This window comes from Balaenoptera physalus (assembly GCF_965194825.1).
Source record: "Balaenoptera physalus genome assembly, chromosome: 15".
Taxonomy (NCBI): domain Eukaryota; kingdom Metazoa; phylum Chordata; class Mammalia; order Artiodactyla; family Balaenopteridae; genus Balaenoptera; species Balaenoptera physalus.
Window position 1 is genome coordinate 43,422,092 of NC_138894.1, and position 15,606 is coordinate 43,437,697.

At 43.8% G+C, this 15,606-nt stretch overlaps 1 protein-coding gene and 1 long non-coding RNA gene across 3 annotated transcripts in view; one reads left to right on the plus strand and one right to left on the minus strand.

Annotated features, from left to right (window-relative positions):
• Positions 1-1,475: 1,475 nt before the first annotated feature.
• On the minus strand, positions 1,476-8,829 carry LGALSL (galectin like). The gene is made up of 5 exons (XM_082426671.1): positions 8,366-8,829; positions 7,524-7,595; positions 7,295-7,383; positions 6,448-6,625; positions 1,476-4,597 (listed from the first exon to the last, which is right to left on the minus strand). The coding sequence occupies exons 1-5, from the start codon at positions 8,399-8,401 to the stop codon at positions 4,454-4,456; spliced, it is 519 nt and encodes a 172-aa protein (XP_082282797.1). The 5' UTR covers positions 8,402-8,829; the 3' UTR covers positions 1,476-4,453.
• Positions 7,602-15,606, plus strand: part of LOC309643703 — a 160,282-nt gene continuing 152,277 nt past the window's right edge. For both annotated transcript variants that reach the window (XR_014254002.1, XR_014254003.1), the window contains exon 1: positions 7,602-8,246. This is a non-coding gene — a long non-coding RNA (uncharacterized lncRNA). The remainder of the gene's footprint in view (positions 8,247-15,606) is intronic.

Below are 15,606 nucleotides of genomic sequence, written 5' to 3' on the forward strand. Positions count from 1 at the left end.
GCTGAATGAATGAAGGTCCTAAGTGTTTGTGGCACTCGGAGGCTCCAGTTATACATATCTTCCAGACTGTCTAATTCAAGATGCTGTCATAGGACAAGTATAATGTTATATCCCACAGGGGCAGGGGAAGCTCTCCTATCTCTGCCCAACAGTCTAAGCAAATTGTCCCCACTTTGACAGGCCTTTCCCTGCCTATACTTCACTGCAAAAGCTGTGACAAAGACTGGCCTCACAGATTTGCATCCTTAAAAAATAAAAATGGGGCTTCCTTGGGGGCGCAGTGGTTGAGAGTCTGCCTGCCAATGCAGGGGACACGGGTTCGAGCCCTGGTCTGGGAGGATCCCACGTGCCGCGGAGCAACTAGGCCCGTGAGCCAAAACTACTGAGCCTGCGCGTCTGGAGCTTGTGCTCCACAACAGGAGAGGTTGCGACGGTGAGAGGCCCGCGCACCGCGATGAAGAGTGGCCCCTGCTCGCCACAACTGGAGAAAGCCCACGCACAGAAACGAAGACCCAACACAGCCAAAAATAAATAAATAAATAAATAAATAAAATTTAAAAATAAATAAATAAATAAAAATGAGAAAAAAATAAAGGAAAGGATTAATAAAACCAACTAAGGTATAAGTAGGTACCCTAAATCCAGCATATTGAGTAAATTATCTCCGCTAAACCACCCATAACTGAAGCTAGGCAAAATTCTATAAGCCAGTTTTATTTGTAGTCAAAATAGCTAAGGGATCAAGTTTCCTTCCTAATCATTCAAACCACAGGAAAGAGAAGGCAAGAGAAATGCAATCTTGCTTTTGTATATACACTGTTCTAATAAGACTATATTAATAATTTATTAAGAACCGACTGCATCCTTAACAGGTGAATGAATAAAGAAACTGGTACATCCACCCAATGGAATACTACTCAGCAATAAAAAGGAAAAACTTGATACACACAATATGAATCTCAAATGCATTATGCAAGAAGCCAATCTCCAAGGATTATATACGGTATAATTCTCTTTAAATGACATTCAGGAAAAGGCACAACTACAGGCAGGTGGAATGGGTCAGTGGTTGCCTGATTAGGGCTAGGAGTGGGGGGCAAGTTTAACTACAAAGGGGTAGCACAAGGGAATTTTTGGGGGGTGATGGAAGGATTCTACATCCTGATCGAGGTGATTGTTATGTGAATCTATGCATGTGTTAAAACTCGTAAAACTGCGCACCAAGAAAAATGTGTATTTACTGTATGCAAATTATATTTTAAAAGAACCCATTGCACACACAACATGAACTCATTAGGTCTCTGAGGGCCCTCAGACACTTTCCTTCCCTTGATCAGTTTATTAATGTTGGCAACACACAAACAAGTGGTCTTGGAGTGTGTGCGTGAAAGTGAGGGGGGATTGCTCTACCACACGGTCCATGCTAAGTACATTACACCCCGTGCCAAATTTAGCACCTTATAAACTGGAAACCATTTTGTAGAAAATTCCTTTATTATAGTGCAAATAACTTCCAGCAGTGACATAATAATGTTAAGAACACATTTAGCAACATTTTACACCACGCAGTAAATAAGAAAGTGTTTCTTTGAAAATATGTCATCATAGGAACATTATTTCTACATTAATAATGTAGCTGGGAAATGCCAAGCCTGTTTCTCTCAAGGCAACAGGGCTCCTTCCCTCTTTTTGGATATTTGCTTTTTAATACAAATGAAAGGATTTGCCATTTTAACAAATCACCAACAATTCTAAGAGTCATCTCTTAGGAGGTTTTGAACTGAGGTTGGCAAGATATGAAATGGGGTCTCAAATTAAAAAAAAAAAATTTAAGACAATTCTGAGATAGCCCAGAAAGTAGAAGTCACTTCTATTAACTTTTAAGTAGATATATACATTCACTCCAATTTTGATGCAGAAATGAACAGATTGTCTAAAGCCTGCCTATTATTCCCCCAGAGCCTGATTGTTACTTATGTTCCTTGGTTTTGGTCATATTGCAAAATTACGGCTCTGGTCAGAAATAACACCTTACATACCCAAATACTTTCCTGTGAAGCTTAAAATTGCACTTTCCATCCTGAATTCCCACCTTAGACCTCACATGTTGATGAGAGGATGTGAACATTGTTTCCAGTTTACAGCTAATGATTAGTACAGCTGGATTAGCCCCTTGCTAATTTAACTATACCTGAATCAAATCATCACATCATTTAGATTAATTCCAGTAGGCTTAACCAAGAGGTTCCCACTGACCCCATACAGAAACGAAGGGTTAACAGTGAATCTTTACACTAGGCTGCCTAAGGGCTTGGCTGCTAACCAGTTAGCTGATAGGTAGAGAGAACAGTGTCAGTTCCAAACAGTTAACACTCCCAACTCCTCTAGTTTCTGCTGAATTATGCAGTGGGTGGGAATGGATGGCCACTCAAAGGAAACCTCCTGTGGGGGTCTTCCACCATAAGGAGAATCAAAACCCCTACCAATGTATTTCAGGGTGCCCTCTAAGTCTCTCTACAAACACACGTCAAAACCTAGTGGCTCTACAAGTTAATCACAGGCTCAAAAATAGCCGGAGCCACAGAACAGCCCTCCTGGCTGAATATGGCTGCTTAACTCAGCTGGTACATAAAGCTTTTCAATGCTCAGCCAGCCTTGTTGGATAAAGCATCTTTTTATATAACACAATGGAACTGTGCTAAACAGTTTAAAAGTTGAGAAGAATCCAAATATATCACCTATAAAAGATTCATGATTTTAGTTTGCTTTTTCTTAGACTTTGGTACTGAAACACTGTCTACATTCTCGACACATGAATATGACATGGCCACTTCAGTGCCTCTGCATGTTGTGTAAAAAAACTCAAAAGCAAAGCAGGAGAAGGACTTGTCATAACAAGACGCAGTATGCTCTACAGACAAAACCTAAATCATATATAAATACACACCCCACCCCAGCACCCCCTCTTCTCCCCACCACCTGACCAAAGCAATGCCAAGGGTCCTTCTCTCCAGGGCCAGTGCAGTTTGTGAAATCCAGCACCCAGGACTCCAACCATCCCTTGCTGTGCGGTGACATCTGTATCACTGCAGGCTTCTCCTGGAGACTCCCTGCTGTCTAACCAGTTCCACAAGTACAGGGAAACACCTAAAGCTTAATTGGAAGCATTCACACTATTGGCTGGACTCAAAGACCTAGAGTCCTGGGAGTTAATTTTTCAGATAAACTAACTGGATCATTTCCTAATTTGGATCCTGCCTTATCCTAATATCTCAGCAGAGCCAACACAGTAGGAAGCATCCTCTACTCTGAAGCTCCAAAGGCATTGCTTAGGGATATCAGTGAGGGTCACATAATAAAAGTGACACAATGAGCTAACAGCTTAAGTTGATATAAATTATTTCCGGGTAAGTTATTTGGGGCCATTTGCTTCTGCTTTCCATTGCATTCCAGAATCATTTTCATACTACACTTTTAAAAGTTTATATAATAGTCATTTAAAAATTGTCTATGCAATCACATCTTACGTGTTTTCAATTAGCTTAATAACAACTTAATGAGCTATTCTGTAGGTCTAGGGAAAAGTAGTTAGGCTCAAGGAAGCCAATACTGTGCTAATTCACAGTAAGGAGAAAAAGCAATGTAAATAATCATCAATAACTTGAAAAGCAGTCTTACGAAACGTTGCAAAGTTTTCCCAAAAGCACTTAACAGCAATTTATATCAAGATATCCTAAGTTTAGGGGTATGGAGGATAAGACTCAACTCTTTAAGGTAGAAATTCACCTTTATCATGATTGTAATAGGTAATTTTCCCCCTCAGACCTAAGATAATTGTACATTCAAAAGTTCACAACTTGCTGTTCTTGAGACATTAATCATTCTCTAATACATACACTGAGTAGAAATAAATAACTACAAGAAAGCTTTAAAAATCTGAATTAACATTATGCTGTGCAACAAAACAAAACAAAACAAAACAAACCTTGAACAACCTACATTCTATGTTAAATACCCTGACTAAAATGTCGGTTGTGCTACACAATTCCACTTCAGTGCAGAAATGAGTTGACTTCTGTGTACCGTCTTTGTTGTTGTTGTTTTAAGTCTTTAGCACTTTTGTTCTAAACATCACCTTGCTTTGAAAAGATGAATAACTTACTACCAAATCACAAGTCCAGTTCAGTTTAGTCTGAATAAAATCCAGCATAACTGTATTACTTTGTTCTGGAAATAATGGCTCGGTGTCTTTGTTCCGACAGCTTCCTAAGGGCAAACCACCGTTGAAGTCATTTTGGGTTTAAACTGCACAGAAAGAAGAGACGGTGAAGTTTCCCTTTTCGTTTTTGTTTTTTTTTAAGTCTTCAGATCTTGCTAGGACATTTCTTCCAGACCAACAGTCATATAGTTGTGGCACCTGATGCTATCTGAAACAGACGTGGTTTAAACAACATCAGCCAAGCTTAGTGATCTGGAGGTCCCCGTTTATCCTTATGGTGTCGATTGCAGATAACGTTTGAATGCGGTGGTAAAAATCAAAAAGTTGGTGTCCATCCACAAACACTCTGAAACGTGGGTGCTCACAAAGGATTTCCACCTGCAAGAAACAAAATAATAACCTCAGTTCATAATTTCAATGAACCCTGCTGGGGAAAACGAACAAACAGTACTTCATTTTGGAGAAAGGCAACATCCTCAGTGGTTCTCAAACACGGGAGTGCACTGGGATCATACAGAAGGCGTGTTAGAACACAGATTGCTGGACTCCACCCACCAAAATTTCCATTTAGTAGGGCTAGTGTAAGGTCTAAGAATGTGCTTTTCCATCAAGTTCCAAGATGATGCTGGTGTTGCTAGAATAAGGAACACACTTTGTGAAGCATTGCTCTACACTATCCAATGTCCTTTAAAGATTTAAAATTGCTTTACTATTTCTCCCTTCTCCTTGCATGCCAGAAAGTGATGTAAAGTGGCAGAGATTTATTTATATGGCACTTAATGCCTCCATCCTCATCCCCTGAACAATTCTATGCCACCTTCAGAGAAGCCCCTCACAAAGCAGAACTGGTACCCATTAGTAGCATGTGATAATAGTCTAGACACCCCTAAACACTAAGCAGAGAGAAGGTTACGCAGTAATTACCATTCGACCAAGGATGTGTAATTAACAAGGCTTTGTTAAGCCAAACAGAAATACCGATTCCATATGGTAAAAGCTTTTTCTTCCTCTTTTTTTTTAACTTAAGTAATTCACCATAGAGTTTAATCACTGGTTCTGTGCTATGTATATATTAAAAGCATTTGTATTCATCATGCAAGGAGAGACTCCGTATGTGATATTAGTCACATTTAATTCGTATTATTACTAAAATTGTATCACCAAGAAGGGGTGATTTCATTTCAGTTTTGTTGTTGGGGAGCACTATTCCTCCTGGCAGAAGCTTTGGTTACTCACACTCATGAGCTCTGCATTAAGATTCACCAGTAAGAAACTGTCACAATTCAGGGGAGCCTCAGGGTCATTACCATTCTAGAGAAGGGTAGGGGTGTCTTCCCCAGGCTACAATTAGAAGGGCAATTAGTCTCTATTCTATCATTGATGTGACAGTCATGGATTCTTGTTTTCCCCCCAGACTGTAAGATGGGAAGAAACATTATGACTTATTCATAGGCCCTTGTAAATTTTTAGATGAGGAGCAACAGGTTAAGGGTAGTTCTGCTTTGTTAGATGTTTATGCAACAGGGAGCTTTTAACTGGGTTGTCATTATTGTGATGTACGGTAACAAGGTGTAACATAGACACTTCATCACCAGGTCTGACATGTCAGTAAATTCTTTCCTAACACATTACTGACTTGCATCTCTTACTTGGCATTGTCCTTCATAGAGGAAGGTGCTGCTAATGCTGCTTGATTGAAATGGAAGTTTGGGCTGTGCTTCCTGCCTGACAGATAGTGGGGAGCAAATCTATACTCATCCAGGCCCGAGGGAAGGAATCTGTCAGCCACAGAGACTGTGACAGTGAAACAGACTGAGGCTACTTAACCCAGAGAGGGAAACAAGGACATGACTAGTCCTCACTAGCAAAGGGAACAAGAGAAAATAAAATGATAATCACTAGATTCTTAAAAAAAGACATAACTGATATGGGTTGGTGCTACTTAAAGGCTGAGAAAAAAATGAGGAAAATTCTAGATACTCATTATTATTTATTAATCAAACAGATATTTTGGGACAGGTGTCTATTATATGCCTAGTACTATGTTAAATACTACATAGAAAAGTATTTGTTTTTAACAATCTAGACACGTAAATATGGGTTTATTTACACGTATTGGCTGAACAGAATTGCAAAAATCCTGGCTGCTTAAAGTGTTCTTGGCACGTACTAGATGAGAACATCACCATCCTGCCACTGGTTGGAGCGGAAGCACTCGAGGCACTCACCCTGAATGGTTGGTCTGGGATGAATGGGAAGTACGGGATCGTTGACTGTTCTTCACCCCTCTCCCCAGATATACAAGAATTTCTGAGTAGCTGCCGGTCTGTGAACACAGCTTTGAGTTCAATTGCCACATCGGCGGGAGGATCCTCCGAATCACCACAGGTCAAGCTGATGGCAAAGCTGAAAAGAAAATCATCTCATTTATTCACGGTTGAGCAAAACAACATTAACAATGACCCAGGCTCCCATTTCCTTCTTCTTCTTTGGATTTGTCAGCTTTTAATGGGCCACTACTCTTCATACAGGGGCGGGCGTTGGGGGGGTTTAGACTACGGAGAAATAGGATTACAAAAACTGGTTTATTTTGTTACCCAGAGGAGGTCCTGGTGAAAACTTCAGTGGAGATGAATATAACGAACTGCAGACATTTCATATACCCCAAACTGCCCATACATCTGTGTCTTAATCCATTTCAGAAGGCTCAAAAACAGCCCCATTAATTGACCAGGGGAAACAATATCTTGTAAAGTTTGGTTCTCATTTATATTGATAGTTCTTACTCCAAACACCATGTTTGGGGGGAAAAAAAAAAATCCTTTAGCCTCCCTAAGGGTCAAATAGAAAATGATGTGGGTCTATATTTATAATCTCTGATATAAATAGCTGTCTAGAGAAATGATGGCTGGGATTCATACACATTCTTTTCATGGGAACATAGTACTTTCTTGGCACTTCAAACTAGCAACACTGGCCACAGGGGTGGGAAGAGGAGGGGCAGTAAACCACAACAGGAGCGGGCAGGACCTTGTAACTGCCTGGTAGGTCTAGGTGACAAGAACTCTGCCTTACCTCTCAGGGTTGAGGTCTACGATGCCCATCACTAATACCTTCTTGCCTGGTCTCATGCCACCTTTAATGTGCCCACAAAATGGCACGATCTGCAAAGGATGAGAGGAGAAACAGAAAGTTTACAGCCTGTTAAGGAAGAGCCAAGGCCTCAGATCCTTAGGACCTGACCTAAGGAAAGAAGAAAGAAGAGGGTACAGGCAGACACAGAGCACAGAACAAAATCATTTACCAGTCGTGGGAAGTACACGTCGGCTTGAACTGGAGAGCCCAAGGAGTTGTTTAAATGCCCATCATCTAGTTTCTAAAAATAGAAGCACACAGATTGGCTTTCCAAAAGCTTTCGGACGGGGGTGTTAGAGGGAGCGGGGAAGAACCTACACAGATCTGGAGGAATCCAGCAGCCCTCCATAGAACACAGGCAGCCTCTGCAAAGGCTCCCACCTCACAGCCCACTGAATAACCGCATAAACCCCCGAACAAAACCCGTCCTTTCCATCAGGTAGCTAAGCCTCTGATGATCCTCAGACCCTTCAGATCTAGATCAAAATGAAGGTCGAGGCCCACTGGGGAGCCAGAGCCCCGCGCCGGAGGAGGGAAGGCCCCTCTCCAACCGCAAACGCCCATGTAACCGCTGTCGCCCAGGCCTGTCCTCGGGGACATGGCTGGAGTGCAGCGGCCGCGGTCAACTTCTCTCGCGAGCCCCTGGCGCGGACCCATTTCCAAGGGGGAAATCCCCGGAACGCCGCGGGGCGCGCGCGCCGGACACACACACGCGCACACTCACACGTGCAACATGCACACACCTGGCCGGAGGCTGCACGGCGCGGAGGGGGCTGTCGGTCACCCCCACCCCGCGGGTCGCCCCCAACACCTCCCCTCAGCCAGCGGCCCTTCAGCTGGGGCACCCCTCCGGACCCCACGTCCGCCGCGCACAGCCGGCTCCCGCTACCAGGTACTGGGGCGCCTTCTCACGCGTGGGGCGCGGGGCTGGGCCTCTGCCGGGCCGGAGCCGGCGAAGGGGCCGTGCGGGCTGCGGGAAGGGGGCGCCTCGCGTGCGCCCGCCGCACTCACCACCACTGCATCGCTGTCGGCCACCGACCCCGCCATCTTCTCGCGCAGCGCGGCGGGGGACGTGGGACACGGCGCGCGGGCTGAGATTCAGAGGCGGTCCTGCGCCGGGCGGGGGCGCGGGTCCGAGACTGGCTCGAGCGCGCACACACACACGGGCGCGCGGGCGTGCACTCCCGGGGGCCCGGCGTCGACCCGGCTGGCGGGGCCGGGGGGAGGGGGAGGAGAAGGCGGGGGCCGGGAAGACGGCGCGGGCCCAGAGGTCGGAGGTGGCCGCCGCAGCCCGGACCGCGCTGCCGAGTCGAGGCTGCTTTCCTCCTCGGGGTGCTGCTGCCCGAGGAAAAAGGAGTCGAGGGCAGCGCCGTGCTGGCCCTGGGCTGCATTTAAAGGCCGCCGGAGCCCGGCTGGGGAACCGGGAACAGGGCGGGGAGCCGGCTGGGCTGCCGCGGCTTGCTCAGCTTGCCCTGCCCCTCAGCCATTGGACGGTGGCAGGAGGCTGGGGCGGGAGGGACTGGCCTACCAGGGTCGGGGCGTGCGGGAGGGCGGGCGCCCGGTCGGCACTCTTCGCCGGCAGGGTGGGTGGGGCTGGGGCCTGCCAGGTGACAGGTGCCTGTGACATCACCGTCCCTCTCCTCCAGCCACCCCCCCCGCCTTCCTTCTCAGGTCGTGTCTTGAGGCAGGTGGGACAGTGGAGGGCGAGGTCAAGGGAGGATTGGAGGTGGAGGTGGTATTCCAGAGCTCGAGATTTCTTTCAGAGAATGCCAACAAAGAGCGAGGAAAGATTCATTCGGCTTTCTAGGGCAGAAAGATAATGAAAGGCCTCTAGGCTTGCATAAATAAATATTTGACTTAAAAGCAAGAGGCAGAGAGGACTCACAGTAGGGACTTTTATATTCCAGGAGATGTACAGAACAGACCTCCCTCCCCTGTGGAAAAATGGGCAAGTCTGGGGGTCCCTGGAGGCTCTCTCAGGCAGGGGTCTGGTTAAGTCTTACCAAATTGAACTGGGCACAGTGACTGCTCTCAGAAAGTCTTCATTGGGCCGTTTTTTACAAGTCACCTGTCCAGTCTAGGCTAGTGAATTTCACACTGAAAATCTCCTGATATCCTTTGTGGAGTAATTCCTAGGGGGTCCACCTCTCTTTATTCCAAGGCACAAATTCCTTTCTGGCGTTTCCACAGTAGGACAATTATGTAACTTCTCAGGTAAAGCTGTATCAACCTGGCCTCTATTAGGTGACATCTTGGCTTAAACATTCCATTGTGTGAATCACCCTGGTGTGTATACTAATAAGCAGGGAGCATGTGTGACCTGCTGCAATCCCAGAGGGGCCCTCAGAGGCTCCCTTCCTGCCACTGTTGCTGGCTGTGTGGCCTGGAACATCACTGAGGCTTTTGTGTCTTAGTTTTCCCTTTATGGACCAGAGCTAATCATGGTAATCTCAGTTGAGTAGGGAGAATTACCTGCACACGCCTGTAAACCAAAGTCATATCCTTTGTGTGCTCTGAACTTGAGGCTGAAGTGCAGCACAACTGTGGCTCATACTTTTGCTCTTGTTTACCAGTCTTAGCTCAAAATCATACCTTATTGATTATTTTAAAATGTTAGGCAGTCATAGGAAACAACTGACATTTTGAAAGCACACTTTGATATATCTCAGTTTCTGAGAGTTTGGTATAGGGGACACTCATTGAAGTATTTTTTTTGTCATTAGCTAAGCTAAGAGTGACAGAATACATCATGGTGGTTAAAGAACGTGTGCCCTAGGTTCAAATCCTGGCTCTACAATTGACTAGCTGGGTGATCTTGGACGTGTTACTAAACTTCTCTGTGCCTCAGTTTCTTCATCTGTGAACCAGAGATGACAGCAGTGATGACAATAGTGCCTATCTTGTGTTATTGGGAAGATTAGGTAAATTGGTTCCTGTACCTTCCTTAGCATAGTAGCTGGCACTTAGTAAGCGCTACTCTTCATATCTACAAACATCTTGAGGGCCTGCCATGTACCAGGCACTGGGGAATCCAGTGGGGACTTTTTTTTGTGCTTCTATTTTATTATTATTTAAAAATTGTTTTTTAAATTGAAATATAGTTGATGTACAATGTTGTGTTAGAGTCAGGTGTACGGCAAAGTGAGTCAGCTGTTCTTTTTCAGATTCTTTTCCATTTTAGGTTATTACAAGTTATTGAATATAGTTCCCTGTGCTATACAGTAGGACCTTGTTGTTTATCTATTTTAGATATAGTAGTGTGTATCTGTTACTCCCAGATTCCTAATTTATTCCTCCCTACCCCTTTCCCCTTTGGTATCCATAAATTTGTTTTCTATGTCTGTGAGTCTGTTTCTGTTTTATAAATAAGTTCATTTGTATCTTTTTCTTAGAGTCCACATATAAGTGATACCATATGATATTTGTCTTTGTCTGACTTACTTCACTTAGTATGATAATCTCTAGGTCCATCCATGTTACTGCAAATGGCATTATTTCATTCTTTTTTTATGGCTGAGTAATATTCCATTGTATATACATAACACATCTTCTTGATTCATTTATCTGTTGATGGACATTTAGGTTGCTTCCACGTCTTGGCTATTGTAAATAGTGCTGCTATGAACATTGGGGTGCATATATCTTTTCAAGTTAGAGTTTTTGTCTTTTCCAGATATATGCCCAGGAGTGGGATTGCTGGATCATATCGTAACTCTATTTTTAGTTCTTTAAGGAACCTCAGTGGGGATTTTTTTGTTGATCTTACATTCTAATGGCGAAAGGCAGTTAATAAACAAATATATAATATGTCAGGTGGTAAAAGTATTAGAAAAAAATAGTAAAGCAAGTAAGGTGAAAGAGAGAGGTAGGAGGTGGGGCGATGCTGTTTACAGTGTTATCAGGGAAGCCACCTATGGTAGAGTGAGTTTGAGGACCCCTAAAGGGAGGGGGGAGGGGGAGGCATTTGGAAGTCTGGAAGAAGAGGTTGCTGGCAGAGGGAACTGCAAGGGCAAAGTCCCCAGGGTGGAGTAAGGGAAGAAAGTGTTGGGTGCAGCTGGGGTGCAGTGATGGAAGAGGTAAGTAATTAGTAATGGAATAAGCCATGTAGACCGTGCGAAGATTGGCTTTTCCTTGGGAGAGGTGGGAAGATATTGGAAGTTTCTGAGCAAAGGAGTGACATAGCTTGCCTTCTGTTGTGGATGTATCCCTCTGGCTGCTGTGTGGAGTGGTCTCTGTGAGGAGGGCAGTGTGTAGGAGGCAGGTAGAAGCAGGACTTAGGAAGCTCCTGCAGCAGTCCAAGAAAGATATAATGGTGGCTTAGACAACAGTGGGAATGATGAAGATAAGAGAAGCTGTGCGCCCTTGAAAAGTCCTAGCCGTTGTCATTACATAGCTCTGAGAGTTCAAATTGACTTCTAAGCCTCAGTTTCCTCACCGCAAAATTAAGAGGTTGGGCTCATTCATCATTCCTTCTTAGCTCTTAGAAAGTTCTTCTGGTTCCTGAAAAGCTGTGTAAATGCCATCTAAATTTAAATGGTTTGAGGGTAGGTGCTGCTGAATGAAAATAATCTTGGGTTGAATCTTTCAGTAAGTGGTTCTGTAGGGTGAAGAATAACCCTTTGATTTACATTGTCAGTGGAGTAGAAGATACTTGGATTGCTTGAGATGTTCTTTACATTCCTAAAATTCTTACATTTTAGGAATATAAAGAACGGGAAGGTACTGAACCTGCCCAGAACATTTTAAACTGGAAAATTGCCTTTTATTCCAAAAATGCTTTGTTCCTTCTCAATCATTCTATAGAATAGTTCATTTTCAATGTGGAGAGCAGGGAGAAAGCCTAAATGAATTTTTTGTTATAATTAAAGCTGAGCAAAGTCAAACTACCCCTGACAGGGAAATTCATTAGCAAATAAATGAATTATAGAGCTTGAATTTTTAAAAAAGTTGTAGAGAGAAGGACAGGCAAACTTTGCTCTGGGCTTTGATTATGGGCATTTTTGTCTAAAAAACATTAACCAAGATTGTGACCCTTTTATGAAATGCAACAGTGAACTGTATTACTGCTAGAAACTACTAAAAAGGCTAAAGAAAGTCAGCATCGAAAAAGAAATATACACATGTCTTTGAAGATAGACTTTGCTAAATGATCTTCCCAGATGAAAATAGTAGATCACATCCTTCTCTCCTTCCCATTTAATATGTTTTATTCAAATGTAGGCATGCAGAATTTCTAATACTGGGGGGAGAATATGGCATTGACGTCAATTCGGCAGCCATGTTATGAGCATTGCTAGGTGCTGTGATACCCTGGACCAAGAAGAAATATTTGAAAATGCATGGGTCTTGTCCTGAAGAAGCTCACAACTCACTCTGGGGACCAATGTAGAATGCAGTGGGTAAGATAATAAAGGCCTCAGATCTACAACCTGAGCACTGAGCGGGGAGAGTCACTCCCATTGGGAGGATTAAGGCAGCTGTCTGGAGGAGCTGGCATATCTCTGACCACAAGCATGGCAGCCCCTTCCACCGTCCCACCAAAGCAAGTCTGCAAAGACTGCACAGCAGCTCTATTCATGGCCCGAATTCTAAACGCACTCCTTTGCCTGGTCTGGTCACCAGCTGAACCCCTGTTCCCAGAGGCTGGTTTTGTCTCCTGCCCTGGTGCGGGTAGATATGTGCCCTCTTCCTTTACACTGTGACTGTGGGCCCCGATCCCCTAGGCCTGCCTTTGACTTTCAGACCACTTGTTTTCTGCGTATATATACACTTTGGCAGCAGCAGGGTTTCTCATCCTCAGCGCTATTGATATTTTAGGCTGAGAAATTCTTTGTGGTAGGGAGCTGTCCTGTGCGTTGTAGGATGTTGAGCACTAGATGCCAGTAGCCGCCCCCCGGAAGTGGTGACAACCAAAAATTCCTCAGACATTGACAAGTGTCAAATGTCCCTGAGTGGGGTGGGGAAAACATGCCCCCAGTGGAGAACCAGTTATCTAAAAGGTGCTTTAAGATTCCTGTTACTCATATATATGATATGAAATCCATCCGATCTAATCTGGAGTAGAAACTTGCACATCAGAAACATTTGCCTTTTTATTTGGCAAGTCATTGCTTCCTGATATTACGGGAGCACTTTACAAATGGTTCCACAGAGATCCCCTACAATGAAGGAGGACCTGGGAGGACCCCTGTGGATGTAGCTGGCAGCTCAAAATGTCTGTAATATTGAGAAATTTGTGTGACTTTTGCACTCTGTTCAACAATATAGCCATGTTTATTTTTGATATAAACATAATGTGCTCCCCACACCCATAAATACAGCAAAATTGAAGCATCTAAATGTTTACCCTGTTCATCTTGTGGCTTGATTCCCTCCCTGCCCCAGACCCCAAAGGGTGGCTGCAGCCCACTTTGAGGAAAAAGATAATGCACCATTTTACAGGCTGGTCAGGCTTTCAACTCTCCATAATTGTTTTAGTCAGGCCAGTCTCTGCTCAGGATAAATATTCACGTAGGCGGAAAATATACAAACTCAGCATTCTTTGGTTACCTCGTTAGATAGGAGGGCAAACAGTTATCAAGCTATTTTTCTGTATTTCAATACGTGATTAAAGTTCTTAATTATTCTAGGAACTATGGTCATGGTTATCAAATAATTATTTTAGACACACACAAAAATTTGTGTTGTACCAGTGTAATTAGGGGACAACCATAAAACTTGGCAGTCAATGCCAGCAGCTAACATTTCATTATTTTCAGTTTATTTATGAGGAAGCTAGAACCAGACTCCTGCTTGCGTTTTAATTACTTAGCGCAGGAAGGATTGATTTCAGAAAACTTCCAGACTGAAAAGGGTAATAATGAGCCCATTTCCCAGGAGGAGTTCAGGACTTCAAAGGTATGCACTGCTTCCTACCCTGGGGATGTCACTGTGGGCCCTTTATCACGTCTGAGATGTCGCAGGAGTGCACCCCGAGCTGGCTCAGTCCTGTGGAAGGTAGCAAGAGTCCTCGCCCAGAAAGAAGCACAAAAGAATGCTGCTTCCAGTCTTTGGAACTGGCAGCATGAATGAAAGATATTTTAAGATACAGGGCTTTGTGCTGGGACTGATAGCCAAGCATGTGCTTCTGTGCTTCCTCTCCAGCCTTACCTTTCAGCAATTCCAAGAGGCAGATCTGTGCTCAGCCAGCCCTGTACCAGTAAGGAATGGGACAGGCCTACGTGGCGGAGCCCCGGGCCTCATTTCACTCTTCTCATTATGCTTGACGTTTCTGTTTTCATCTGCTGGTTTATGGTCCTCCTTTTTATTGCCTCTGTGATTTTACTTTCTTGGTGTCAAGTGGCATAAAGGATTTCTTAGTTTGGTAGTTTCATGGAAACTCGTGTGGCTTGGCTGCGTGGAAGGAGACGAAGATTCAGATTTAACAGTCTGCTGGAAATCCTGACTAACGGGCAGGAAAACTCAGGAGGCAGGCTGCCAGGTGGTCATTTGATTTTTAGAGGAAATGTGTTCGAGTGGCACAGATTGCTAGATTTCTTAAAAGGTGAACCACACAGAGGAGGGATTAACACAGACAGCTTCTGAACAAACCACCATCCAGGAGGGACCTGGGAATTTAAACTTGGCATCCAAATTTGACTAACCAAAGAGATTCAGAGAAAACAGACTTCATTTATTTATTCAACAATTCTTTATTGAGCTGGGCTCCGTTTTAGTTGTCATTATGATCATTTTTTACTTTCTTAAAAAAGGCCCAAACAACCATACACATATTTGTACTTAAAATACTTGCCCACCTTTTCCATATGAGTTTCTTCAGGGCATCTCTATCTACTTCCTCATATTGTAGGTTCCTGCCTGCACACTGCCTGTTCCATCTGACAATATTCAGAATGGGCCTAAGAGCTCCGCTGCCAACGTGGCAGCATAGCCCAGAAAATAAAAATAAAGTGTTTTGAATTCAGAGGCTGGTTTCATTCCACCTCCAATCAGATAACACATTTTCTATCTAAATTTAGTTTATCTGGTACATGTTAATTTTTAGGCCTGAATTGTTCAAATGATTAATTTATTACATAGAGAAAGATTAGTTGAAGAGTTGAAGAAAATGTTTTAAATTGCAGAAGTTCAAATTGGTAATCTACACTGATTAAACTCATCACATTTCATTCATCCACAACCTTGGCCTTGGTTGGCTCAGTGTTGCTCTTAAACTTAAGAATTAATTGGAACTCTATAAATTCAGGGGGGTT